Source organism: Psittacula echo (genome assembly GCF_963264785.1).
Source record: "Psittacula echo genome assembly, chromosome: 8".
Taxonomy (NCBI): Eukaryota; Metazoa; Chordata; class Aves; order Psittaciformes; family Psittacidae; genus Psittacula; species Psittacula echo.
The window spans coordinates 9,751,533-9,779,475 of NC_137744.1; the positions used below are offsets into that span (position 1 = coordinate 9,751,533).

Consider the following 27,943-nt stretch of genomic DNA (forward strand, 5'->3'; position numbering starts at 1 on the left):
AGCAGCTGCATGGTTCTGAGTTATGGCTGGGCTTAAACCACGACAATGATTAACAGTTTTGCAAACAAAACTGTATTGAATAAGGAAGCTTAAGCTATCCTGAAGTCCTGACAGCCTTGGGGAAAGACCAAGCTACTCCCTAGGTGCTGGAGGTAGCACCAGAGCCTACACACTTAGCTTTTCTGCTAGGAACACCAGTGTAAGTAGGTTTTGTAGATTCCCACCTCCAGTGCTGTTTTCCCATCCCATGTTTCAGCTCTGCCTCCCCGCTGACTTCTAACACATGGGATTCAGCAAACCAGTGAAAACAGAAGTTTAAAAACATTAAAAAATCCTCCAAAAATAAGGTGACCTATAGCCTGGATCATTTATTGACACAGCCTACTGCAAAAACCAATTGCAAGTGGAAAGCAAAGCAGTTAAGTCTCATTCCCTGATTGGAAGGTCAGGAACACTGAAAGCATCCGTACAATGTGTGCTGTTTTAGTCAGGGGAGCTGCCTCTTCCCTCTCCCTTTAGGCCCACGACGGGCCCAAAACAGTACATCACTGGAGGGGGCCAGGTTGCTCCAGAGGTACTGAGTTTGGATAGCTTGTACAGATCCAGTGTGAAGCTCCATGTTATCCCTTCACATCTTGCCACTGGGGCCATGTTATGCATCCCATCGAGTTCACCACCCTGCCCTGAAGTCCTCTGGACGCTCTTCTTCACACCCCTGTCTTCACCCACCTCACAATACGTCTCACTGTCCCTCAGCTGTCTCCAGGCACGCCACGGGAGAGCTTGCCTGTTTTGCACACTCTTTTGGCCGTGGCCCAAAAGACTATAGCACTGGAGGGGACCAGCCTGCTCCAAGACCCGTGCAACCTGCTCCAGTGGAAGGTGTCCCTGCCCATGGCAGGGGGTTGGAACTGGATGAGCTCTAAGATCCCCTCCATCGAAGCTTGTGAAACCCAGGCTGCACAAGGCAAGACCCGGTTTCCTGCGGGCTCTCCCCGCCCCGGAAGCGGTTCCGGGAGGCTGCGCAGGCGCGGGGCGGTGCGCAGGGGGAAGCCGGGTTCATGGCGGGCGGCGCGGGGGAGTCGTGGCGCCGCGGGCGGCGAGGCTGGTCGCGGTCCCCGGCCCGCAAGCGGCTGAGGCCGCTGCGGACTGTGGTGGCGTGGAGGGGCAGGGCGGAGTGGGACCAGGTGATGGTGGGGCTGTACTGCGGGGAGAGCCGGCTGCAGCAGGAGGCGCTGGACCGCGTCTCGGCCTGGAAGAGTCGGTACGGGCCGCGCACCGCGGGCACGGAGCGCTGCGGGGCCTCCGCCGGCTGCTCCCTCCGCTCTCTCTCTTGGGTTCATAGGGGGCTCCGGACCCGGCCGGTTACCGGTGCTTCGACCGTGTGGTTCGTGCAGAAGCAGCGGGGGCAGTAGGAGCCGTGGATGCCCGCAGCTTCACAGGCGGGTTTCCCGAGGCAGTGCTGCAGTGAGCAATGCAGGGCCCCCAGGTCACCTCAGTCTGTTTGTGTTGCCCCTGCGGCATCCATAGACAAGACCAGTCTATGGCATCTTGTATTGTGAGAGTGCTTAGTGTATCCGTGAGTACTCATTTAACGTGTGCCTAGGTGTAGTCATGTAATCGCTATTCTAAATAAAAACCATCTGGAAAGAGCCTCTGCTGGCTTTTTGCATATTGTTTCTCAGGGTGTTCACTAGCACAGAGCACAAAGCATAACCCAAAAGTTACCCTTTTTTGCAGGGGGGATGTATTTTTGTGAGACTGCTCACCTATATCTCCTTTATATCTAGGTATGGTCCCAAAATGCCTCTTGCAGTGGATTGCACCGCTGAACTGATCCGTTGTAAGGTCCTGGACTCATCTGGCAGGTTGAAGTCGCATGAGCTCATCCTCTCTTATGGGCTGGCTCTTGTAAGGTAGGGAGACCTGTGTGCTCTGTGAGACCTGGGCAGATAGTGTTATACAGCAGTCTAATTTCACTTTGCATCTCTGGGACCACAGCACGTGGGGGATTTGTCTCTGGGGTTCCAGGTTTCTCTGCAGCTCTTGATAGTCATTTATCATTTCTGTATCTGCTTGCAGGTTTGTCAACTTGATCACAGAAAGGAAACAGAAAATGGTCAGCATTCCTCTGAGGCAATTAGCAAAAGAGGTAAATATTTATTAAGAGTAACTTGATAACTTATGTTTATACAGAGAGCTTATGCATCTGGTGGAGGGAGTTGGGGGGCATCATTCTTTTGTAGACAAAATGAGGGATATAGATGCCAGTTCTTTCCAACTGCAAAGTTTAGAAGGGGCTTGATGTAATTAGGTCAGATTAGAAGCAACAGGTTGATGATCATCAAAGCATTTTGAATCATGTGTGATCAAAAAGTCTTTGATTTTCGTGTAGATAGTCCCACTTGACATATACACCACACATTTATGTATAAATTCTAGTCTTTGACAAGCAATGCTATACATAAAAAGCACTTAATCACCTTTGCACACATTTTCATCTTGCCTCGCTTGAGGTGAGCTTGTCCTCTTTGTGGAGAAGGGAAGGTTTGAGTTGTAACTGTAGTAGCAGGACCAGCTTGAGTCCTTTTATTGCCATCTGCACTGAGCATCACATCTGGGTCTGAACAGTGAGTTTTGAAAGTGAAGAACTGACAGTATCTGAGACTCTTCTGTTTATGCAGCCTTTTCTGGGGCCCCTCTGTGAAAATGATGTGGTTTTGTGGTTTTTGTCTGGGTCTTTAAGAAAACTAAAAGCACCTTTTTTAAGAAAGGTGCTGCTTCTCACCTTTTGAAACTGATCACTCTGAAAAATAGAGGTCTTGCATAAAGTTAGTTGTCCTTGGGAAAGTTGTAAAAAACTGTGCACAAGCTAGAGTGTGTATGATTTGTATATTATACGTGATATGATTTGTATCTTTGCTATGCAAACTGTCATCCAATTTAAATAGAATTAAACTGCTTCTCAGTATCCCCTTAAATTATATATAGCAACTCTGTCTAAAAACACATCTGTTGTTGCAAGTAACGTTGAAGAACTTAATCTGTAAAATCCCAAGTTTGTGAGGACTCTAGGCCAGAGGAGGCAATCCCAGCCCATTCTTGAAGTGGGAGGTTGGGGGACTGTGGTGCGGGAGTGGCCTGGATGAGGCCATTCCCACTCAGATTCCCTGCAGCTGTGTATTGTTGTGGCATGATGCAGTGGGAGCTGCAGGGTAACACCAGTGGCTGTTCTTCCAGGTGGATATCCCTATCTGGGTTGTGGATCTTCGTCACGAGCTGACCCATGGGAAGCTGCCACGTTTGGCTCTGTGCCGCAAGGGTGAGCACTGCTGGTGGGTGGCATCAGGAGGTCTTGGCCTGAGAGGGGTTCGGGGCAGCAATGCCAGTGCCACAGGTCCTGAGGGGCTTATGCTTCCCTCCATTCTGGGACACTGCAGGGCAGGCAGTGGGCTCATCCTGGCAGGGAGACTTGTGGTGTGAGACACTGGGAGGATTTTCTGCAGCCTTATGGAGGTAGCTGAGCTATATTCGATGGCTCCAGGCTGTGATGCATCACAGGCAGTTGTCCAGAGACTTTCTCCTTCCCCTGAAAAAAAATACTGGAAACAGTAGTTCGTCTCTCTTGCTTTACAGCACAGGAAGTTGGTCTCAGGAAAAGAGGTAAATGTTTTTCCTGATGGTTTAGAGATACCTGAGATTCTTTAAAAATCCCACTTAGGGAGAAATGCAGTAGGTGCTGCAAGACTGAAGGAGTGACCAGCTCATGGCACTTGAAGCGATTCCCAGGAACTTCAAGTTAAGCACTGAGGAACCAGTTAAATAACTTTGGGCAGGGTCCTTGGTTGAGTTGGGTGGTGAAATAGTGATGGGACAAAAGACTTTTTTTTCCATTCTATCTAATGAATGCATAGTGTCATCTCTGCACAAAAATTAATGTTACTGTTACAGACATTGTGTTGGTCATAGTGATATTAAAGAATCGACTTATTTTCTTATCACAGCTCCACCACTGGGCTTAAATTGGTCCTAGTTTGAGCAAGGTGCAGCAGTATAACAGTGTCCAGTCATTTTTGTTGCCAAAATGATGATGGGTGTTACCAGGCCTGTGATACTGTTCGTTTTTTGGTTGATTGGTTGGTTTGGTGGTTTCTCTTTTTTTCAATACCAAAGAAAACCTCACTGAGAAGAGAATCTTTCCTCTTCTCCCTTAGGTTGTGATGTTGTACTGGACTGGCTGCGAAAGACCTATTGGAGCCGTCAGCTGGGCAATAACTTGTGTGGAGAAAGTGAGGATGAAGATGAGCAGGAAGAAGTGGAAGAAAATGCAGAGTTGGACAATGATGAATGGGAGATTCAAGCCCCACAGCATGAGGCCTGTCAGAAACACAAGGAATTCCATGGTAGGCATCCCTAGAACAGTGTCAGATACAAGGATTAGGTATGCCCTGTGCTAAAGAAATCAGTTTAAAAGTGTCATCTTCTAGCCCTGGCAGTGCATAAAGATGTACCTTCAGCTTAGGCGTTGGGGTTCCTTTTTGGGCCTTGCTGGATTTTTGGGATGACTGACTTTTGTTATTAGCTCACTGAATTTGTAGCGTAACATCTTCAGTTGAATATGCAGTATCTTGATCCGTAGCAACAGTTACACTGGGATGGTTTAGGACCAAGCATTGTAAAAATTAGTTGTAGTGCCTTGACAGCCACAGTTTCGGTACTGAGGCCACTACTGACAAAGAAGGCTGTGGTACTTTTATAGCTCTCAAAACTCTGTAGATTCATAAGCTGAGCAAGAGCAGAATAAAGGCAGTTCAGCCAGTTTCAAAATATGGACAGAAGTGTGGACAGAAAAATCCCTAGCTGCCAGTAGTATTAAAAAACAGCACAGGTAACTTAGCCTGGACATAATCTAAGATACAAAGTGTAAAGCAGTGGGAAAACCTTGATAAATTTTTTCAGTGGCTGCTTTTCTATCACCATAAGTCTTTGAACCTAAAATAAGGAGCTTTTCTCAAAGTGGATTTCTAGTTTGAATGACTGGTCTGTGAGTTTGAGCCATGTGAGGTGTCAAACATTATCTCAAATACCAAGACATGACATGCTTATGGGAGTAACTTGCCCAACAGATTACAGCAGACCAATCCAAGGTCCAGAGAGTATGCAGAAGTGCTGAAGTGACCGTTATTGCTCCCTGGAAGGTCACACTAGAGGACTATAACGATCTTTCTGGCTTTAGGATCTATGGATTTATTGCGAGTCCTTTCTAGATTCCTTTATAACAGACTCATACTAGATACAGTAGCTGTGATTCAGAAAATATCAGCTGATATGTTGTGCACTTTGAGAACAATCCAAGCCCAGAGGCAGTACTGAACTTTGGAATGCAGCAGCACTTGCCACTTTTCTTTTCAGAGTGTATGTCTGAGCTGCTGTCTTACTTCATTTTGGATGAGATCCAAGCATGTGCTATTCCATTGTCTCCCTGGCTACCCTAATAAAAAGGAACACCCCACTGCAGTTGCCAAAAGAGAACAACAGAATGATACAATATAGTCTCTGTTTTATTCCAGAGTAATGGAATGGCAATGGTGTGTCAGTCCTACAGTTCAAATGCATCTAGCTGATATGGGGTGGTGGGCATTCTGAGAGCACGTGGCAATAACACCTGAATGGTGAAGTATTTTGAAAGATGGTGCATTTCAGGTACAGTAAAAGTGGTCCTCAGATGGAGAAAGGACATTTCATGTAGATGGTAAATTAAACTTTATTAAAGCCCAGTAGAGATGTGCTTGGTTTGTGAATAGCCACAGTGCTGTTGCAGTAGATTTAAAATGCAAGTGTAAGGAATACACGTATACATCAGAACATGAACTGCTTATGGGGATAACTGCTTCCTAAAATGATCTATTTAGGGATTTTTTTGGAGCTGTTCGGACTTACTCAACTTGTCAGTCTTTGGCCACTGCTAGTGATAAAATGTGATCTTAAGGTCCTTTCCAAACCTAACTATTCTATGATTCTATGGTAAAATTTATGTTGCTGGAAAGGTCTGAAAGCTGTAGTATCACAGTATCACAGTATGTTAGAGATTGGAAGGGACCTCAAAAGATCATCTAGTCCAATCCCCCTGCCAGAGCAGGAACACCTAGATAAGGTTACACAGGAATGTGTCCAGGCGGGTTTTGAATGTCTCCAGAGAAGGAGACTCCACAACCTCCCTGGGCAGCCTGTTCCAGTGTTCTGTCACCCTCACTGAGAAGAAGTTTCTTCTCAAGTTTAAGTGGAACCTCTTGTGTTCCAGTTTATACCCATTACCCCTTGTCTTATCATTGTTAGCCATTGAGAAGAGCCTGGCTCCATCCTCATGACACTCCCCCTTTATATATTTATATACACTAATAAGGTCCCCCCGCAGTCTCCTCTTCTCCAAACTATAGAGACCCAGCTCCCTCAGCCTTTCCTCATAAGGGAGATGCTCCACTCCCTGAATCATCTTTGTCGCCCTGCGCTGGACTCTCTCCAGCAGTTCCCTGTCCTTCTTGAACTGAGGGGCCCAGAACTGGACACAATATTCCAGATGCGGTCTCACCAGGGCAGAGTAGAGGGGAAGGAGGACCTCTCTCGACCTACTGACCACCCCCCTTCTAATACACCCCAGGATGCCATTGGCCTTCTTGGCCACAAGGGCACAGTGTTGGCTCATGGTCATCCTGCCATCCACTAGGACCCCCAGGTCCCTCTCCCCTACACTGCTCTCTAACAGGTCGTTCCCCAACCTATACTGGAACCTGGGGTTGTTCCTGCCCAGATGCAGGACTCTGCACTTTCCCTTGTTATATTTCATCAAGTTTCTCCCTGCCCAACTCTCCAGCCTGTCCAGGTCTCACTGGATGGCAGCACAGCCTTCTGGCGTGTCAACCACTCCTCCCAGCTTAGTGTCATCAGCAAACTTGCTGACAGTACACTCAATTCCCTCATCTAAATCATTGATGAATATATTAAATAATACTGGTCCCAGTACTGACCCTTGAGGCACTCCACTAGATACAGGCCTCCAACTGGACTCCGCCCCATAGACTACAACTCTCTGGCTTCTGTCCTTCAGCCAGTTTGCAGTCCACCTCACTACCTGATCATCCAGGCCACACTTCCTCAATTTAGCTATGAGGATGCTGTGGGAGACTGTGTCAAATGCTTTGCAGAAGTCAAGGTAGACCACATCCACCGCTCTGCCATCATCCATCCACAATGTTATTTCCTCATAAAAGGCTAGGAGGTTGGTCAAGCATGACTTCCCCTTGGTAAAGCCATGTTGACTGCCCCTCATAACCCTCTTATCCTTGACATGCCTTAAGATGGCATCAAGGATAAGGTGTTCCATCACTTTCCCAGGGATGGAGGTGAGGCTGACCGGTCTATAGTTACCCGGGTCCTCCTTCTTGCCCTTTTTGAAGACTGGAGTGACATTTGCTTTCCTCCAGTCCTCAGGCACCTCTCCCGTTTCCCAAGACTTGGTAAAGATGATGGAGAGTGGTCTAGCAATGACTTCCGCCAGTTCCCTCAGCACCCGCGGATGCATCCCATCTGGACCCATGGATTTATGGATGTCCAGATTGCTCAACTGGTCCCTAACCCATTCCTCATGGACTAAGGCAAACTGCTCCAGTGACCTGACTTCATCTGAGGTCTTCAGAGTATTGATATGATAGTCTTCAGAGTGTTGTCTGAATCAGAATTTATGACTTCATTTGGCTGATTTCTTCCTTGAGTGTGCGTTCAGAACTGAGCAGCTTGCTCAGATACAGAATTCCCTTATTGATCCATTCTTTGTTTAAACTATGTATTTATGTTTATTTCTAGAAAAAGTCAGAGATGTGCTGATATCCTACAAGAATGAGCAGTTTCGGGTAAGTGCAGTCACATCAGCAGCACTTTCAGCTCTTCCTGTTTCCCTCTTGGCTATAAGTCTCTTCATTCTTGCTCAGCCTGAAGAACTGATCCTCTTGGCCAGGCCTCACATGAAATACCTGAGTGCAGCACAACTAAGTCACTGTGCTAGGAGTTTATTTCAAGTAACTGCAGGGATCTATTTTTTCTCCTTGCTGCATCTTCCCATGATCAGAATCTGTCCAGAAGCATCAGTGATACAGAAGTTGTATTTGTATCAGTGCTGAGAGGTGGCAGTACACCAGTGACACAGTGCTACCAACACTTGCCAGGTTGTGTACTCGCACCTAAAGGTAGTGCTGCTGTCCAGTGCATGGCCCATAGGGGAATCATGACTGCTGCATGTATGGAGTGAGGATTGGTTAATTCCTTGTTCTCTCCTAGTATTGTCATACATGGCTTGCTAAAGTAAAGCTCTGCTGCAGAGAGCAAGCAGTTTGAGCTATGATGGTTTCTAATGCAAACACTTTGTTCATGTTTATAAAAGATACATAGTTGTTGGAAATCCCAGATTTTGTCCGGGTTGTTTCCATTCGTCCTGGTGTCTATGGAAATGAAGACCTGTCATTCAAAAGTTATTAGCCTGTGTTTTCCATCATCCATCATGTATTTTTGCAGTGGCCCAGTGGCTGATGGTATTGGTAGGCTAGAGTTTCTTTGGTTGCTTTAAGTCATGTATTAATACTTGATTTGTTATCTAAAGTATCTTTTGCATGCAGTTGTAGCTTTGCATGTATAGGTTGAAAGAGCAAATCACAGTCCTGAAAATGACACCTTGGTTTTCCAGTCTCATTTTATATTAAGTTTCTACCTGGCAGGAAAAATAATTTCTTCTTTTCTCTCAGTAGCTATTGTCTTCCAGAAAGAATAGGGTTAGATAGTTGTTTGTGGTGTCACATGCTTCATGCCAATATTTTACAGAAGGAGGTAATGGTAGAACTGCCAGTTGGGTAGCTGATGAGCTTAAGTAGAAGAATGTAGTATAAGCATGTCTCACCTTGCTGGACAGACTCAGATCAGGTATATATCAACCCAAGAAATCACTAACTTTCAGGGGATTACTAACCTCCGATACTCTCTCCTCCGTTCTTGGTACAACCTGGTAGGCTGTTCTGTATATTGCTCCTACTCATCAGATGCTGTCAGTTGATGACAGGTTGCCTGGATGGCTGTGTTGACTTGAAATTTTCATCTACTGTATGCATAATATGAGTGACAAAACCTTGTCCTGAGTAGGCAATCTCATCTCCACCCCACATGGGGAGTTAATGATTCAAAATGAGTCTGTCCTGGTTTGTGCTGAAGTCAGGGAAAGCAAGGTTTAGAACCAGAATGAGGATGCCAGGACTGTGACTCTTTGGTGACTGCCTTTTTAGTTTGGGACTTTTCCAAGTACGACATGGCACATACTAGTTTTTAATATACCCCTAGGAAGGGGAACTTCTGTGATTTTTTTGAAGTGCTGTTGGTGAAGTATGTATGACATGTGCATCTTGTCTTCATAGCAATGCCTTTCTGTTTGTCACTGGAGCATATTTTCTGTTAATACTTGGATTTTTCCTTCCTTCAGGTTATGCAGACTGTACAATCTGTTTCAAAGAATCGAGAACAGTGGTCCGATACCTCTTCAGAAGTGGACTGGATTTTGGCTCAGGTCAAAGACCTCATGCAAGAGAACAGGTACGTCTCTGATAAGGAACTGAGGTGAAAGGTGTAATGCAGAGCTGGGCCTGTAGACCTTTAGATTTCTTCAAAATTGTAGGGCAATACTTGGCCTCTTCTCTGCTTTCTATCATAGAATCATAGAATAGTTAGGGTTGGAAAGGACCTATCCTTCTATTACTACAAGGGCCTCTGTGACCTAGTGTGTTGAGACATTATTATTACTATATAAATTTACCTGAAGATCTTCTCCCACTCTGAGAAATGTGATCAGTGTAACTGTAGAGGGGAGAGAATACCATGTTACAGAAATGAGCTATAACTCCTGATGTTTTGAATATAAATATATATATATGCCATACAAGCTGCTGATTAGTTTAAGAGATTATCAGATGTTGTGCCAGAAGAAAACCCTGAGGAAGAGAGTTGCATCTTAGTGGCGTTACCCCTTAGTTGCTGAGCATGGAGTAATGAGCAAGAAGGCATAAAGATTCTGTAATGAGAAACATATCTTACTAAACATGGGACTTCTACATTACTTAAACTATATGTTGCTAGATGTTTTTGGAAGGTCCTGGTGGAAGCAAGCCATTGCATCTTCCTCTGATTCTGGTACTCCCTCCCTAGGCATCCTCTGTTAGCCACTATCAGAACACAAATGGACCAAGTGCAGCTGCTTTTATGTATAAATAGGTATTTGCACCTCACATAGCTGTGTGGTAGAAGGAGTTGGGGCAGCTTTGTTTTTGAAACCCTTGGAACGGATGGCATATTTGAGAATACAAACACTTGGAATACCCATCCAGTTCCCAGGGCTCTGCAATGCTTGTTCTTTACTGCTAGCACAAAACCATGTTAATGTTTTTCCCTTTAAGTAATCTCAAATGTCTATCTTAAGCACATCACACTACATGTATTTCATGAGTGATTCTTAGAAGAACTCATTAGGCTGAATTCACTATCTCAACAGTGCCAAAACTTACTAGAATGGACAGCGAGTGGGATGGGTTGTTGATTAAAACTTTGTTACTGTGCTGGCTTTGACACTGTACTGGCTGGAGGGCAGGTATGTGGGGAAGGGAATGTTCCCTTAAGCACAGGCTTTAAAGAAGAGAGGAAGCTGGTTTCTATGACTAGAAGACTGTATTTTTTTGCCTTGTGGGATTTGTTTCTGTTGGCTGTTTCATGCTTTCCTGAGTGACTCCTAACGATCAGGTGACTTCATGAAAATAGCTGCTCTGATGTGCAGGGAAATCCCCCACTTGCAGCAGCCAGGGATTGGGAACTGTTTCACAACTCACAGCTTGCAAAACTAGGAGAGAACCAAACCCTTCAGTAGTGATGCTACTGTAGACAGATTTTGCAGTTGCATTTAACTCCCTTGTGTATTCATTGTTCAGAGAGAACTTTTGGCAAGAATGTTCTTACTTATAGATCTCTGTGTGTGTTATTTCCAGTAAGTGCTGGTTCCACAATTTCAAACTTTAGATCCAAGTCATGCTTGGATGTTTAGGTTTGGAACTGACCCCTACTGGAGAAGACAAATTTTCTCATCCATTCCATACCAAAATATGCCGTGTTTGACATGGGTACTACCATTCCAAATCCAATGAGTCTGATACCAAAAAGCGGTTGTTTCTGTGGAATTTATTCAGTGTTTGAAAATGGCCACCTTGATTTTCATTCTGAGGAGTATTTATTTTAGTGCCGGATCTTTGCACAGAAAGAGAAGCTCTCAAACTTGTTTCAGAGCTGTTGCAGGTGGTGTTTTGATACGTAAAGGAGTAAGTGGCATTAATGACTCTGATTGCTCTAGGGAGACAGTGGCTGAAGCTCTTCTCAGTGATGGCTTTCTCATCCCAAAGATGGATTGTCTGAAGATGCTAAATATCAAGTACGAAGGTTAGTGTCTTGGCACCACAAGTAAAAGGTGAATAGCTGGTGTTTTGTCCAAGTGTGTTCTTTTGTTTTCCTCACTATATTGAAATCTACAGTTTTCTGCATATTTTTCATATATCTGGGTCCTTAAGAATCTTTTGAACTGTTCTCCAGACCCCACTATGGTCATGCCATAAATCTCTTGCCATGGAAGAATGAATGCTGCTGGGCCACAACATCTTTTGAAGCTTTCATCTCTGCCCTTACCTGCAATAGTTAGTGATTTCCTGAATTGCCACGAGTTTTTCTACATTGAAGTTTTGAAACAAATCTGATTTTCTCTTTTTTTGCCCACATGTGAAGTTCATGGGTTTTCTGCAAGAGAATTTTATGCCTAGAAATGAAAATTAATAACTTGTCTATTGCTCTGGCACCTCATGGAAATACCATCCAAAGAACTTCCCAAGGAAGGTCCTCAAATTGCTGGGACTATATTACAGTAGTAAAAATATAGAAACTTCTTGATTCTATGTTTCTTTGCTCAATGTGCCTTCTCTTTGCGTATCATTAAACAGAATAGTTCTTTGCTATGTGTGAAGTTACCTGTTTTGCTAATCCCTTCCCAGTTTCAGATTGATTTTCCTGTGCCTTACCATGTGATTAGATCAGGCCTTGTAGATTTTGCTTTCACCGAGCTGTTGTGTTATCAATTTGGTGCTTATTTTACATTCCTGGCATAAGAAAATGATAGCTTCAGGTTCAGTGAGGATCCCAGGAAATACCCTGGACCCAGTGATCTCAGAACAGGCGACTTCAGTTTGGAACAAGTGTTACACCTGTGGTTTATTTTTGCTTCTTATTGCAGCAAATAAGGAGTTATGGCAGTTCAAAATTCCTCAGACGTTTTACTGCTTTTGGCAGCCTTTGCTGACAGGCCTCCTTTCCCGAAGCTTTACACAGATCCTAATAGAGAAAATGTTTATGGAGCTGAAGGAATGTTCTGACTCTTCAGAACTCCGGCCTCAGTTCTTAATCAGTTGGATATCTGAGATGCTGACTGGCATTGCCAAAGTAAACGCTGGTGAGTATGTCTGGAATGTCTATGTATATGCAAGAGTCTCTTCTCTACTATTGTGAAAACTGAGTGGTGTGACCTTTAGCTGGGAAGTGTAATAACCCAGTTATTACAGTTTGTTATGTGAATGTAGGACCTCTTTTCTTGCATTTCTTGCACTTTTCAACCAGCAGCTTGTATATGTCATATACTTCTGAGCCAAGAATCGAAATTGTTAGTGGCAGCTTTGCTACAGCCTCCTCAAGACAGGAAAAGCTGATCTCTCCCATGAAAGATCAGGCCCTCAAGTGGTGTTTTTTCCAGATACTGGTACAATACTTTGCAAACACATCTTACGGCTTCGTTGTCTGGGATGGCGTGCACAGAACTGGGTTGGGAATGTCTGCACCTCACTGTGGTCATGTCTTGTGGAGCTAACGTAGCTGTCCATGCATTGGCAAGTCACTTGTAACAACCTTGATGAATTTGGTCAGTACATCTTGGAGTCGGATTGGAATGCCAGCTTGTTTGAGGATGAGTGTTTTAGTAACAATGCAAAGGGTGAAGTTCATATTTCTAATGAGTTTTGAGCCCCCTGTTGTTTTCTTTATCTTTTTTGAAGGGAAGAAAAGACAGCACTGTAACAAACAGGTGGCGGTGAAGGAGCTGTTCCTTCATAAAGTTCCTTTGCAGTGGATAAGACTGACTGACAATTGCTTGGAAGCTCCTTGCTGGGCAACCCCACACCTTCTTCAGCTGTAAGTTTGACCCTGTGACAGCAAACAGTGCTCTGTGACATCTTTGGCCACCTCCCTTGAGATATGCGGAGTTACAGCTGTGTTCCATTTCCTCCCTTTGCATCTAGTAGAAATTGTGGTAGGTGCATATGAAGCCCTGTTTGTTGCTGCTCATCTCCTCATTGATTCTACAAAGAGAAGGAGGAGGAGGATGATTTAAAAGGACTGCACTTTCAGAATGAAAGTGGAGATTACCTGGGGGGGTATTAACAGAAGCAACCTGGTCAGAAGAAAGTGACTTGGTAGCAGAGATGTGACTGCATATACAGGTGATACAAATTTAGCACAGGTGGTAGCTATTCCATATGAAAACAGCAAAGCAGGAATTCAATTAGAAGTATTCCAAGTCCTTAATTGTAATCACAAAGAATGAGTATTCCAGCATCTACCCACCAGGGAATAGTCAGCTTTTGCCTCTTAAAGGAGATGTATTGAACAAGCTGTCCTGTAGGACACTCACACTTAAAAGCCTGCTCAGCTTGGTAGATCTTCATCTGGAATCTTCTTTTATCTTACGATTTTTACATTGCCCTTTTCCTTTCTAGGATCCTCACAATCATGAGGCCTCGCTTGCCACGTTCTTCACGGAAGAACCTTCTCTACCTCGCTTCCATTTACACAGAAGGAGGTGGGCCTTTGTCCAGCCCAGGCCTCTCTTCAGACGGCAGCGAACAGCCAATTTACACTATAGAGAGCTTACAGTGGAAGACCAGGCAAGAAAATCAGGTTAAAAATCCAGGTCAGATTGCAGAGAAACAAGATGATGTGCTGGAGAGAGATAACAGTGTGGAGGAGGTGGAGGAGGAGGAAGAAGAGATGGTAACTGAAACAAATCCTTTGGAAGGACTTGCTCATTCTGGTAACATGGTGGCTATTGCTGAGAAAAGAGCAGCACTGCAAGGGTCTGCTTGGCAGATCACTACAGGTAAGAAATGACTTTGTAAGACGTAGTCTCTGTCATTGGCAGATATTAATTGAAATGCAAAAGCAGCTCAGCCCTGTGGGCCTGGCCGGAATTGAAGTGTGCTTCAAAATCCTCAAAATGCCAAACCACTGAAACCTGTGGTTTATGTGCAGGAGTCAGCTCTAAAACATGTAAAATACTGTGAGTGCTGTTCCCAGGAGCAGGTTGTCGCTGCCTCATTCCATTCTTTATCCGGCTTTTCCAAACTGTTAAAAATGCCAATGTATCCAACTGATGGAGCAGTGTCTGTGCAGCTGTGAATGGCAAAAACATCTGGATGTTTCTTGGAATTCTGTTGTCAGACTTGGGGGGTATTTGAAAGCACAGTTTGGCTGTGCTGGAAAGCACCAGTTATATGTTCGTAAGTTCCGTGCTCCAGGAAAACTGCAGTTACAACATGGTGGCAAGCAAAAGAAAGGAGCAAGGGAAGCTTTTAGGAGGAATAAACAGTATATCTAGTATTTTGTTAGCACTATTTTGGTAGCTGTACTTTCCCTTTGTGGTGAAGGGTTCTGTAGCTAAGAAGTTTTTTGAATGAGTGATTTATGGAGGGATTTGAAGACAGGAAGTGAAAGTTGGTGGAGAGGAGTTGGAGGCGAAGTGGTATTTAAAAGAAGGAGGAAAACAGCCATTAGGAGTCAACGAACTCTTGTACCCTGCTTGCTGCTGTGAGCAGCTTTACAGAGCTGGATTTTGAGAACAGAAGCAAAATTGTCCTCTGCTTCAGTGACTTTGGTTCAGATGAAGCAAAGCTTTCACTGAAGGAACATGCATTGTATCCTGAGCCACCGAGGTTTTGGGAAGATTCTGGTTTTGTAGTTGGTTGTGGGTAAACTTAATTTCTGTTTGAATAACATTTGTGTGGCTAAACAGATCCTTAAACAATTTGGAACTGCAGCCAGTAGGTATGTACAAACCCATGCCAACATGTGGTAGATGAGCTAGGTTGTTCCCCAAAGACAGGACTTAGCCTGTTAAATATGTATATATGGTAATTTGCCTTACAGCTGCACTGGATGCCAGCTAATTCTATTTCTGCCCTTTTAAATTGTAAAATTATAATACTTAGAAAGCACTATCATAGGTGATGTTCTGTTAAGTTCTATTCTTCTTCTATTAAATGCCCAAGAATGCTATAAAAGGAGAAATGGATAAATCTGCTGATTCTTCAGGGCAATGCTTGAGGGTTTTGGGCAGATACCAGGTACACAAAACAAATCAGTTTCAGGCAAAAGGAAGGAAATGGGCAAATTGTACTTATTTAGTAGGGATCTCAAATACTCTGTGTAATTATGGCTGGCTCTCTAGAGCGGAGTGGCCTCACTTGTGAGGGCTTCTGTCTGCTGATGTTCGCTGAGCTGCTGGTAAGCATTAAGTACTAAATGTTCTGATATCAAGAAAGCACACAGCCTTAAGAGATGCTATTGTCACAACAGTTACACAAAATCATCTGTTATCTTTTATTTAGTTCATTGTGAAATAAGAATTAAATTTAATGGGGGATTGCCCTGTTGGCACCACAATGTAAAGGAACGGGCTCACTGATGTTTATCTGTGGTGCATGGTTTCCCCCTGCGCACTTGGAGGCCCCCATTGGAAGACAAATTTAACAAGCATGAAATGGAGAGGGAACAGCGATAGGAGCTTGTAAAAACAAATGGCAGAATTCCCAAGATGTTGTCATGTTCTTATGAACTAGAGTTTTTGCTGGGTACCTGAGATTGTTCCTTTTTGCTGAGTGGCCAGGTTGCATGAGCCAGCATCTGTGGACTTAGGGGGACCTTGTTCTTTGAAAGTCTCTCTGGGGAGCTCAGACTTCCTGTTCATGTTCTGTTTTTATCCAGATGAAGTTCGATGGCAAGACTTTCCTCTTGGGAAACTCCCAGGGCAGACAGATGACCCTGATGGTCTCATGTTGGATAATTATTCCATGATGTCCCTGCTTGACCAGCCAGTGAGAGATGAGTGGAAGTCTCCCAACACAAAGTGAGTAATAGCGTGGGCAGGACTTTGCCCCTGACCCATGAAATACATTTGTCTGTGCCTTGTATTATATAACATGAAAAAGTAAGGATGAGATTTCCGTTTTACTTCTGTTTGACCAAATAGTTTGACCCAAATATCTGCTACTATCTCTAGTATCTACTAACTGCACTGCTCATGGGCTTTTTAAGAAATGTGTGTGTTTGGAAGGCCCTGTGCAGTGCTGGTGTAACAGCATAACAGTCTGCTCTTGAGACTGTGCTGACAACTGTCAGTGTTGTCTGCTGCTAGTCTGACAGTAAGATACAGTCTGCTGATCCCTTAGAAGTACTAGTGTGGAAGTGCAGGATTTTTAAAGCAAGCTACTGAGCTGGTGCAGAGTGTGCCTGGTGATACACTGGGAAGAATAACTAATGGGAAGAAATGTTGCCTTACAATTAAAGCCATCAGGGCTGGGAGACTTGGAAGTCATTTAGCCTCTCCCAGTGGCAGTTTTCCCACACTAGCTAGTCTTGTTATAGGAAGGAGGAGTCATTGTAAAATGCACAGTGGTTTGCTGAAGCACTCTGAGGTGCATTAATGGGAAAGCCTAAAGGTGAGGAGAGAAGATAGCCACAGAAAGTGGTTGACTGCAGGTTGCTTTTGTAACACCTGAGGGAGGAATTGGTTGTACATAACTGGGGTGGTAAATATCTGAGAGTTTCACATCAGTGAATGCAAACATGTCTCTCTTATGTATGCTTGAAATGGGGACTATAATGTGCATCCTGAGTAAGGTCTGTGTCACTGCAGTCCCAGTTATTCATCCTGGGATGAATAACATGAGATAAAGTCTCTTCTCCTCACCATCCCCCATCACAACAGGAAACTCTTCCTGCTTGTTTGTACTGCATTGACAGTATGCTTGCATTGTTGATGGGCACAGACAGAAGTTACTGTTACCTGGATTGCTGTGACAACTCACCAGTATCATAGGAAGTTACTCCATGAAGCTCTCACAGTCATCCTTCGAAGCTGAAAGAATATACACAACAGTTACCTCTCTGCATTTGTGTCCATCTTTTCATGTCACCAAGCCCGAAAACTGTTGTTTGCGATTGCTGCTGTTCTCATTCCTTTCAGGGAATGTGTTTTTGTTTTGCGCTCCTTGGTTCTTTTGTGCTATCTGAAAGTTAAGTGCAGTGGCATAATTGGCAATCGGAAATGGCTTCCTCAAAGGATATCATGGAAAGCACATCTTACAGTCTTACCATCTTCATTCCTATTCTCTTTAAAATAAACCATTGCAAAGATTATGAGAAACTGTTGTTTAGCGGCTTGGAAGTTACTAGCACAGCCTCAGCAGGCTTGAAAACTGTTTCTGTTCACTGGGGCTCTGATCCTCAGCCACACTATGTTGGCATTGCCCAGTGACCTTTTCAGAGCTGCAGGTAGTAATTTCAGTTGCAGATCTCGCCTCAGTGAAGAAACACAGATTGTCATGGAAATAACAGTAGCGTTCTGTAAAGCTTTAGTAGGGTCACCTCTGCTGCTAAATGAAGCTTGTCCAGTTAAACCATCCCACTGAAGACATTTTATTAGGGTTATTTCACCCTTTGAAGTCAAAGAAACTCAAATGGTGTAAGCTGTCAAATCAGTATCATCACATACACAATAGGAGATGGGCTTATATGTGTTTGAATCCAAGGAACACTTCCGAGTATAAATGAATGGCAGTTGTTTTCTTAAACACTCGATAGGGTGACTTATCAGTGATTCTTTCCCTGTAGTTGATGGGCCAAATCTAGTAGCTTCCAGAAAATGTGAGTAACAGTGACAGTCATGCAGCCTGGGGTGTTGCACTGGGAAGAGCTCCAGTACACACTCGTATTTTCACATATTCAGAGTTGTCTTCAGATTCCTGTTTCAAACCTTCCAACAAACAAGGTTTCCATTCTTCTCTATCCTCTTGGGCATCCTCCCCAGGACCAGTCTGCTCTTTGGTCGGTTCAGGCCTGCTGAGAGGGTGTTGTTTTCGCTTGATTCATCCAATCAAACTGTAAAATCAGCATCTCAGAGATTGCTGGGTGATCAGAAGGAAACTGTCCTTTACTGCTGCTCCTTCTGATGGTCCAGACATTTAATGAAGTCTTTGGTTCCAACACTTCTAGAAGAGGCAGGACCAAACCTGTGTCTCTTAATATCAAGAAGGTAAATGAGTTACCCTTTTTGAGAGTCCTCCTGAATGACGTTAATCACTGGTAGAACCTATGCTTTGTGCGCTGCAGGAATTTCCTCTCAGACTGTGAAGAGAGCAGCACACATTTGTCTTCTGATAGGTGATCATCCCAAAAGGAAGAGGAAAACTATCCTAGATGCAAAACCCCCCTTTTGATTCATCCAAAGAGCCCATTGGTGTCAGCCAGCCGTGAATCATGGTTCTTGCAACATGTTCCATGTTGGGAATAAGGCAGATCCTGGAATTTACATATCTGCTTCTGATCTGCAGAGCCCTGGCACTCTCACTGTAGTCACAAGAGACAGAATACTTGATCTCAGAGACTTCAAACAGAAAGCTGTTTGACTTGATGCTCAGGTGGGTGAGATCACTGATAAGAATAAGGAGCTGCCGCAGAGCTCTAATTGTCTGCAGTAATCGGTACCCCTGGCTTGCGGCCAGGCTCTGACAGGAGCTGGTGGGAGTTTTCTTAATCTGATCCTCCTTGGCTCAGTTCATTTTTTGTGAGCACGATAGCTGGAATCATCATTACGGGGGCTGTAATGAGTGCATGTGGAGTAGTGTGATTCACTGCTCAGGCTTGTTTGTAAGCTGCTCCTTGAAACCAGCTGTAGCGTGTGCCCTTTCTGACTTGTGGTGTAGGCTTCAGGTGTTCTGAAATCCCAGTGTATTTCTTGAAGTGGTTTCTAGACTAGCAGCAGTTAAAAATCACCTCATGACTCCAGGTTCTGCTCTACAAGCAAAGGAATTCCTCTACATAGAACCTTTATAACCTACCACTGATGTAGATGTTAAAGGAGATAGCAGATTTTAGTACGGCCAACTTCTATCTGAATATCCACAGCACCATTACTCAATTAATTTGTTAATAAAAAATCCACTAAAATTACTAATAAATTAGGTATTTTGTAAGTCTGCTGTTGATATCAACAAGATCTTTGCTAGTGTCAGCAGTAAAGTCATTGCCAGTATTTAAGTGTGATTACTTTCAGCTTGACTTTGGCTTTGGAAACATCTCTTAGATAAAATTCAGACTAGAATTGAGAACAGAAAATTGTGTTGGATTATCATGGAATGTAAATCTTCTCATGTGCATTGCTGTTCCATTCCAAGTAATGGGCTACCATAGCATAGCCCAGGCTGGAAAGGACCTCAGAAGGTCATCTGGTCCAACCTTCCATGGAAAAGGGAGCCTAGGTGAGACTGTACAAACTGTCCCTGCCAAATTGCATTTATTTGATAGGCTCAGCTCAATAGAGGAGGGGTAGTGCAAAAGACTCCCAGAAGAGGGGATAAAAGCCACCAGGCTTGCTTGTTTCTGGATTCCTGAGGAATGTATTTACTGAGTGCAAATAGCAAGCAGACACTATTGCTGCGGTGCTGCCCAGTTTTTGCACCTGATGTGCTTACCTATGTTTTATCCTTGCTGCTTTTAGTCCACACATTGTGGTAGCAGCAGCAGTTTGGGATTGTTGGTAATGTGTCTGTTTCTATTGCCTCTAATCCTCCGGTTGCAGGTGGCTGGGGGATGATCTGGTGGTTGTTCTCTTGTCTCCCAGCCACAGCTGCTTTGTCTCCTTTTCCCTTCCCATAGCAGTGGCGGTTCTGCTGCAGCTTCCAGCCTCTGTGGGGTGAGAGTGAGGAGGTGGCTGTTTGTTTTGCTGAGTACAAGTGCCAGCAGTGGCAATATGCTTCTGTACTGTCACAGGGAAGGTGAAGAATTGAGATTTATCACCATGACAACATTCTCCTCTATCCCAAATTCCTCAGAAGTCTGTGCCATCAGTATACTGCTGTCTGCTCCTGCAGCTGGCAGAGCACCTTGCAGTTTCTATTGCTTTTCATTAGCAAGGTAATTAACTGTGTTCTCATTGCTTTTACTTTGGTTTTGACTGCTTTCATCTAATTCCCACTGTATCTTTTTTTCCTACGACTTCTACAAGTTGTGCTTGCTTACCTTTTATAAGAAAGGCTCAGCTGTGGATTCTGGCAGCTGACCTGAAGATGTTTTCTAGATAGTGTTTCCAACATGTTTGGCTTGTGTTCCAACGTGAAAAAGTCCTCTGTGTTCCATCGTAGTTCCTAACAACTGGAAAGCAGAGCCGTGAAGCAGCAACCAGTGGGTGCACTGGTCCTGCTACTCCTTCAGTGTTTTGTTCCTTTCTCCTCCTTATCAAAAGCTGACACATGCAGTTGTGTTTGTGATACTTACTTGTTGCAGTGAGTTGTGCAAAGCAGTTCAAATCTCAGCAGTTTTACAGCACTGGCAAGCAGTAACTGAGGGTTACAGTTAAATGGTGACTTGGTAAAGCTTCCAGTCTGTCCCTGACTTAATATCCCCTCTTGTGACTTCAGAATTAATGGGATCTGATTCTTTGGATTTAGAGGGCATAAAGGGTAATAGGGAAGAGTTTTGGGAGGTAAAACTTGTTAGTATTTTTGCAAATCCATTAAAGTGGGCAAGGTTTCTGGTGTTCCAAAACTTGCTTTCCTTATGCTTCAAGTGCAAAGCATCAGTGACATTAACATGGAAGCTGGAACTGTGGTCCTGGGAGTTAGGATGTCTGTGTGAAGTTACTTTGAGATCCGTGCCTGAATAGTCTGCAAAGCCACGTACTTAAAGGGTCTCAAGAAAATAAACCAAGCACAAAACAAACACCCACATGTCAACAAGTGCATCTGAACACAAGGCTGACCTTTAGCTCAGCAAGTCTGTGATTCACGAGCTGCTGGCAGGTGGGAGGGTAATTGGGAACACTGTTCTGTGCTTGTGTGCTTGCTCACACATCTGCTTTTGAACATAGCTGGGGACAGGCAACTCAGACCTTTGATCTCAGCTAGTGCAGATGCTTCTACCTGCTAGAACTGATGTGCAGCTAAATCTGGGCCGTAACAGCGTGATGCACACTCTGGGAGATCTCCTGGGCTCATCCTCCTTTCTCCCTGAATGTTAGCAGTTAGGAAATATGCATGGCTGGTTGTTTAAAAGGCCTCTTCCCCATGGCAAACATGTCAGGGGCATTTTTCTCCCCTCCGTGCTGTAAAAAGCACTGGAAAGTCAGATTTTTACTTAGTCATAAACTGTTCTTTGGAATGCACTGTTCAGTGGTTTTCTAATGGTGAACCGTAACTTATCCATCCTTCAAGTAATGTACTCTAGGTTTTACTTTCTAGGACTTGTTTAGGATTCCACTGCTTGCAACAAATCAGAAATGAGCGATCCTTGCTTCTGTACATCTGCAAAGCAGCAGCAAGTCAGACAGAACAGACATGGCGATGGGAGACGGGTCAGCCTGGCTGTACAGAGAAGAAGAGCAGATAAGTTGCTGTAGGATAACAAACCCCTGTCTATCAGCCAGCTGAAGGTTTTCCAGGAAGGCTCCAGGCTCAGCTGGAGTATGTACATTTGAAGGAATTGCTGCTCTGCACCATACTTGTGTAACTGTTATGGGAAATTTTGCTAAAGATACTTAGCAGAGGCAAGAACCTTGGAATGACATGGGCTATCTTCAGGAAGCAGTGCACTCTCTGCTATGGTACTTGCCTACACACTTGACTCTGGTCCCTGTCTTGATTTGGAGAATAAGCTGCTGGTAACCAGAAGAGAAATGTTTGGCATCGACAGCTCCTCTGTTCCTGGAAGAGACAAAACCTACTTTGCATTATAAATTCTTGCTCACGTGTGCCAAAACACTCCTCTTGGTATCTGCAAATGAATAGCTTGGAAGGACCTGTTTTCTCCAGTTTCTTTGGTGCTTTTCTTTATAGGTAACACTTAGTTATTTGGTGCTTGCAGGGACATGAAAAAAGATGTGGTGACATTAAGGAATTAATGACAGAGTGGGTGGTGTAGATTGATTGTTTGCAGTTTTATGGTTAGGGGGAAGCTGGCATTTCATTTTATAGTGCACAATTGTAGAGGGCCCTGGAGAGAATGAGACCTTTTCTGCAATGCCTGTCCTGGGGGCAAGGATTGAATTTCTGTGGTGATGCTTTGCAGAGAGGCTTATGCTGATGCTGCTGTGGAGCCAGCATCAGTGACAACAGTTACACAACCTAGTTAGAAACCTTGCTTTAAAAACGGGGGGAAGCCAGAGCCACCAGTAAATGTCTCACAGTTAAGGCTGAGGGTATCGTTCACTTTCTACCTTCAGTGCTCTCTTCATACACCATGGAAATAAAAGAAGAGGGAAGGTGATGTACACGATGCCGCTGACTTCCTGAAGAAATAGTGTGCGAGCTGATTTCTGCTGCAGTGCAGTGCCTCATGCTTATGTTACAGAAGCCGAGTCCCCACTAACTGCTGCATTGCAGACCTGCATGGAGTGTGTTGCCTGTTCTGTGTGGCACAGAATTACTTGTACTTCTTGAACTCCTACTGCAGAGAAACCAAAGCAATTCACAAATCAGGTGCATGGGGAATCATTTTGCTAACCCCAAAGTTCAGCCACTTCTTGGGTGGAAAATGGTAGCAGCTAAAGCAAGCATAGCATAAGGGAGCTGGAAAAGTAGCATCCTGGGAACTTGAAATAGTGAAGGTCACACGGGTTTCTACTCACTGTGAGCTGGGGTGTTTTCATATTGCCTTGACAATAGTCTTTCTCATAGATTGCTGCGTGCCTTCTTATGTTAATGTGGAACAACTGCAGCACGTATTCGATGGTGAAAATGCCATCGAGGTCTATAATGAATTGCTTCTAGGAATTTGTAAATTGTGTTGAAATTTGCTTTACTCAGAATTTGCTGCTGTTATCTCTGACACAGCCTCATTGGATATAATACCAGTGACAAGATTTGTAATTGCTCTCATGCAAGCTACAAGACTTTGTTGTCCAGGAGGTGCCTCAAAAGAAGCTGAGGCTTCACTTCAATCGTAGAATTATAGAATCATAGAATGGTTTGGGTTGGAAAAGACCATTAAGATCATCCAGTTCCAACCCCCTGCCATGGGCAGGGACACCTCGCACTAAGCTGTGTCACCCAAGACTCCATACCAGTCCTCCTGTTCATGCCTTGTTGGCTTCTGTGCTGCGTGTATTTGTGGCACAAATGTGCCGCCTTCAGAGGTTTTGGCTTTGTTTTCACATAAGTTCCTGTGATGCTTGGGATACTTTGGGAAAGCTTTCAGTTCCTTCCTCCCTGGTCCCAAAAGATGGTGTTTAGTGTTCTTTAGTGTATGCTCTGTGTGTGTTGTCAAAGTTTGCTGTGCCCGCCTCTGATGCTTTGAATAGCTGCTGACATCCTCAAGCAGAGGTTTGGGTTCTGTGATGAGCCCCAAAATGCGATTTCTCTTTCTTCTGTGTCAGTTTTACCTGCCAGCAGGAGCAGATTTGGCAGGTAATGACCACTTGGAGCTTCCTGAGGGTGGAGCTGCTGCCATGCACTTGCTTTGGGGATTGCATCCATCTGACGTTTCAGAAATGGGATTCATCATTTAAAGGTCATGGATAATGACCGGATTTGGTTGTCCTAAGGGTGAGATGCAGAAGCGGATGGGTGAGAGGGATGGCTAACATGTACTGAAGGGTGAAGACAGCGAGTAGGCAGGGAATGGATTCTAACCCTGGAGGATGGTAGGTTGCAGCTGGGAGTGCATCAGCTCTCCTTGGGCATGAGGAATAGAGAAAGTGGAAAACCATGCACAAGACAGCCAGGTTTTCACTTTTTCTCCTTCACCAGGTTTCAAGTGGATCCTTTAAAGATTTGGTTTATTGATAAAGTTTAGTTTTCACCTTCATCATTCTCATAAAAAGAATCAAAACAATAAAGCAAACCCTTCCCCGACCTACTAAGCAACGTGGCAGTGATAGAAGTTCCTCCGCACAGTAAAACTTTGGAGAGGGATAAGTTTACATGTGTTCTCCAGCCGTCCTTTGAGCCTTGTGTTTGACAGTGCCTGGTGTCTGGGAACACTGTAAAATCTCACTGTTCCTCTGTGCTGTGTTGGGGATCTCCTGGGGCTCAGCCCTAACTGGGTCACTTCTGCAATGAAAAGGGATTTTACGCCTGTCTGAGCGAGATACCTTCCAGAATTAGACGTTACACAGCGTGCTGTGGTGTCACGAAACAACTTCCTTTCCAGTCTGACAGAGCAGTAGTTTCTGTGACTTCTCTGTAAAGCCATAGGAATGGCAAGTTGCCACGTGCAGTGTGTGGTGGTGGTGCAATGCTTGTGACAGACTCTTCGCATGGACCACTCGCTGTGTTAGCACTTCTGGTGAGCTCGTGTGCCAGCTGCAGAGGACAGATGAAGGGTCAGATGCAAGTTGCTGCGTGGTTGTTGCTGCAGTCACATCTCCCTCACCGTTGTCAGTAACTGGTATAACCTTTGCTTTGGTACCTTTGGCACCTTGGGACTGTTGCCTCTCTTCACCAAACCAGTTAAAACCTAAGGCCATTCCAGCAGGCAGATGTTCAGAGCTGAAACGAGGAGAACTAATGTTTTGTTTTGGAAATGGAAGTTGTTAATAAGTTTCAAGTGCCATCAAACACTGGTGACGTGAGCTTACAAATCAGCTCGGTGCTCACGTGCTTTATTTCTGTTCCTCTCGCAGCTCTGCAGAACTGAATGTTCCCGTGACAGGAGGGTTGTTATGGACCCAGAGTGACTTCCATAAAATCAAAAGTGGCCTTCAGCTTTTCTGAGACAGCAGCGTGCTCTGTGGCTTCCAGGATTGCACAAGACAAGTGGCACGGGAGGACTGGTGATGGTGATGGGGAAACGGCTGCTCCAAGATGGGGTTTTTGGTGAAGATTTACTGATATTTACTGTGTAAAATCAGTATCTTCTGAAGGAGGTGTTGTAAGTTCCATGTGTGGTAGCCACCGTCTTGCTTAACCACTGTCCTGAACCATTAGCTCTAGTTGATGTTTGCCAAATACAGTCAGAGTTCTTCAGAATCCCTCAGTGTTCCCTAATGTTTTTCATGGTTAATAAATGCAGCCACCTGAAGGCAGAACTTCCTGCTGGATCCTGGTTTTCCTTTTCCACTCGGGTATTCTGCAGTGGCCTCATTAGCCACACTATTGAGCCCTTCCTAGTTCAGTGATGCTGATACCATCCTGTATGAGTTTGCATGATTTTGCCAGGGTAAGATTGTGCTCCAGCTTTCATCTAGCCAGGATGTCCCATGAAGCTGCAGGGGTCAGGTCTCGCTGTGGCATGGTTGGATGCACTGGAGTGCTGAGGTATCTTTGAGTATTGTGTTTTCCTCACCCTTTTTTCCCAGTGACGGTCTCGAGGCCTCCCCTGTCTCTTCAATGAGAGTTTTCTGCTTGATGTTATTTCTGGTCACGATTTTGTCAAGGTTGGTCCCTAATCCTGTGGTGTTTGCTGAGAGCTGCTGTGAGCACTGCAGGGATGGGCTCAAGTGCTGTGTTGGGAAGTTGGTCAGAAAGAGGATTTCCAGCTGGTTTTTCTTTACCTGTATTAAAGGGCTTGGAACCTGGAGACATCTGTAATTACCTGTCCAAAAAATTGGAGTTTTAAGCAAGTATTCATTGCAGGAGTCCTCAGTAGGAATTTGTTGGAGCTGGAGGGTGCCAGAGCCTTTCTCTGAGCTGTGGTATTTACAGGCTGAATAGGAACATGTCAGTGCAAGTTGTGATGGGGAATCCTCTTAGTTCCTTAGAGCTATTACTGACATGTGGTGTTCTGCAGAAAGAAATACGCAGAGGGATGGACACACAGCTTCAGCAGGACACTGGGTAGGGTTGAATTTCAAGTTTAGAGCAGCACCTTCACGGATACTTGGGGCTGGTTCTCAAGTTAAACGCATAGTTAAATGTCTGTAATGGATTATTTCTCTGTTCTAATTTTGTGTCATCCTGCTCTGTTCTACTGCAGTTGCTCTTTGCCAGGCAGCCAAGAGTTGTGCGCAGTGAAAGGTACCTGGTACATTTTCCTTGGCTAAAAACAAGCAGTGCTGATGCTAAAGGAACCAAACTCTGTCTTGGGGGCGATATTTCATGTAAGCCCTTTCCCTTTGTTGTATTTTGGGAGATTTCTCCTTTTACCCAGCAGTTCCTCATGCTTATTTAGGACATCTTGAGTGAAGGGGATTTCTTCTTACTGTATTTGGCAAGTAATTTCATACCCTAAGTTATCCTGTTTGGTACTTCTGAGGTCTGTCAGTGCAAACACAACAGCTCACACAGGCAAGGGTGATGCTGGCAAACACTGTGCTACGTAGCATTTTTTCCCCTTGGTAGAAGTTTACTTGGTAACGCTTGTTTTCAACACAAATATTTTCTTTGCTAGAAGCACATTCAGAGCAGTGGTAGGAAAGGCAAGGTTGGTGTATGCCCAAATTACTTCATTTTTCCTTTGCACTGGGCAGTACTTCCAGGGGCTGCTTTCTCCCTGTAAATCAGTCTCTCCAGGCAGATTTTTACTATCTGGAAAAAATACCTCCAAAGGGAAGAAAGGATTGGAGATAGAAGCTGGGGCTATACGGAACAAATCGCACAAACAGGAATTGCTGAGGAAGGCAAGGCCTGTGACCCTGCTTTTGGCTTTTGGACTTTCCAAGTTTCTTTTCAATGGAAACAATTGGAGAGAGTAATGGAACCTCCTGGGCATTTGTTCCTGGCTGCTCCAAGTGTTCACTGTTCTGTTTTCTCATTCCCAAAGGCAGCTGCTCTGACAAGGACTTCAGCTCTACCCAGGGGTTACAGTGCTGGGGGGGAACCTGGACCAGTAAGAATATCCTACAGAATCTAGTCCGTACTTCTGTTCAGGAATGGTGAACTTGAGGATGTGAATTTGAGTACAAAGGGCCTGAGATTAGGAAAAAGCAGCTTTGTGATACAGGTGTTTTATTGGTTCTCCTTGCGTTTGTGCTGTCTCCGAACCTGGTTCCTGGCCATTGAGAGAGCAAACATGGTAGGGGTGAGAAGTTCAGGCAAATCCAGATGGAGATGAACTTTGTGTGTCATTTTCCTTCTGTTAGGTTTACTTCCTTCCCCCACCCAACAAGTTAAAGCACCTGGAGTCCAAGCAATGGTAATAAATGAAACTGGATCAGGCCCCCCAGAGTAAGGGGGGTTTAAATGAAGGATGAAGTGTTTAAATAGCAAAAGAAATGTGTATATTGCAGAGGTTGATAAAGGACATTACTATGACAACACAGCAGGACTCCAATAGTACTTTTTCTTCTGCTTTTTAAAGAGAAGTAACCCTTTTGCCCTGTTCCTTCACAGGTTTCAGCAGATGGAAGGTCTCAGCATTAGGAATGATTTCAGAATCTGGGTATTTTTTAGTAAATCAGCTAAAACTATTGGGAAACAATTTGGCCAGAGCCAGACCAGTTGGTTTGGCCAAAGCAGCTTTTGGGGCTCCCCTCTACAGAGGGTTACAAAATAAAAAGCTAGAAACAAATAATCCAATGGCTCTCAGTTTTATTAAATAAGCAAGTTTCAATATATAGATATATAAAGTA

The 27,943-nt window shown here is 44.4% G+C and overlaps 1 protein-coding gene across 3 annotated transcripts; it reads left to right on the top strand.

Moving 5' to 3' along the window:
• Positions 1-1,061: 1,061 nt before the first annotated feature.
• Positions 1,062-27,924, top strand: LAS1L (LAS1 like ribosome biogenesis factor; the record flags this gene model as incomplete). Of its 3 annotated transcripts, none has more annotated exons than XM_080625008.1 (13): positions 1,062-1,264; positions 1,791-1,916; positions 2,083-2,152; positions 3,241-3,322; positions 4,215-4,403; positions 7,861-7,907; positions 9,518-9,627; positions 11,426-11,511; positions 12,353-12,568; positions 13,164-13,299; positions 13,884-14,263; positions 16,147-16,288; positions 25,058-25,462. In XM_080625008.1, 13 exons carry the CDS (start codon positions 1,062-1,064, stop codon positions 25,146-25,148), a joined length of 1,878 nt encoding a protein of 625 aa, XP_080481134.1. In that variant the 3' UTR covers positions 25,149-25,462. The 3 variants fall into 3 exon arrangements, with proteins under 3 accessions (XP_080481134.1, XP_080481135.1, XP_080481136.1); XM_080625009.1 differs by lacking the exons at positions 1,062-1,264; positions 25,058-25,462 and adding exons at positions 1,344-1,579; positions 27,705-27,924; XM_080625010.1 differs by lacking the exons at positions 1,062-1,264; positions 25,058-25,462 and adding an exon at positions 27,705-27,924 and having other exon boundaries at positions 1,847-1,916; positions 3,241-3,335.
• Between the last annotated feature and the right edge of the window lie 19 nt (positions 27,925-27,943).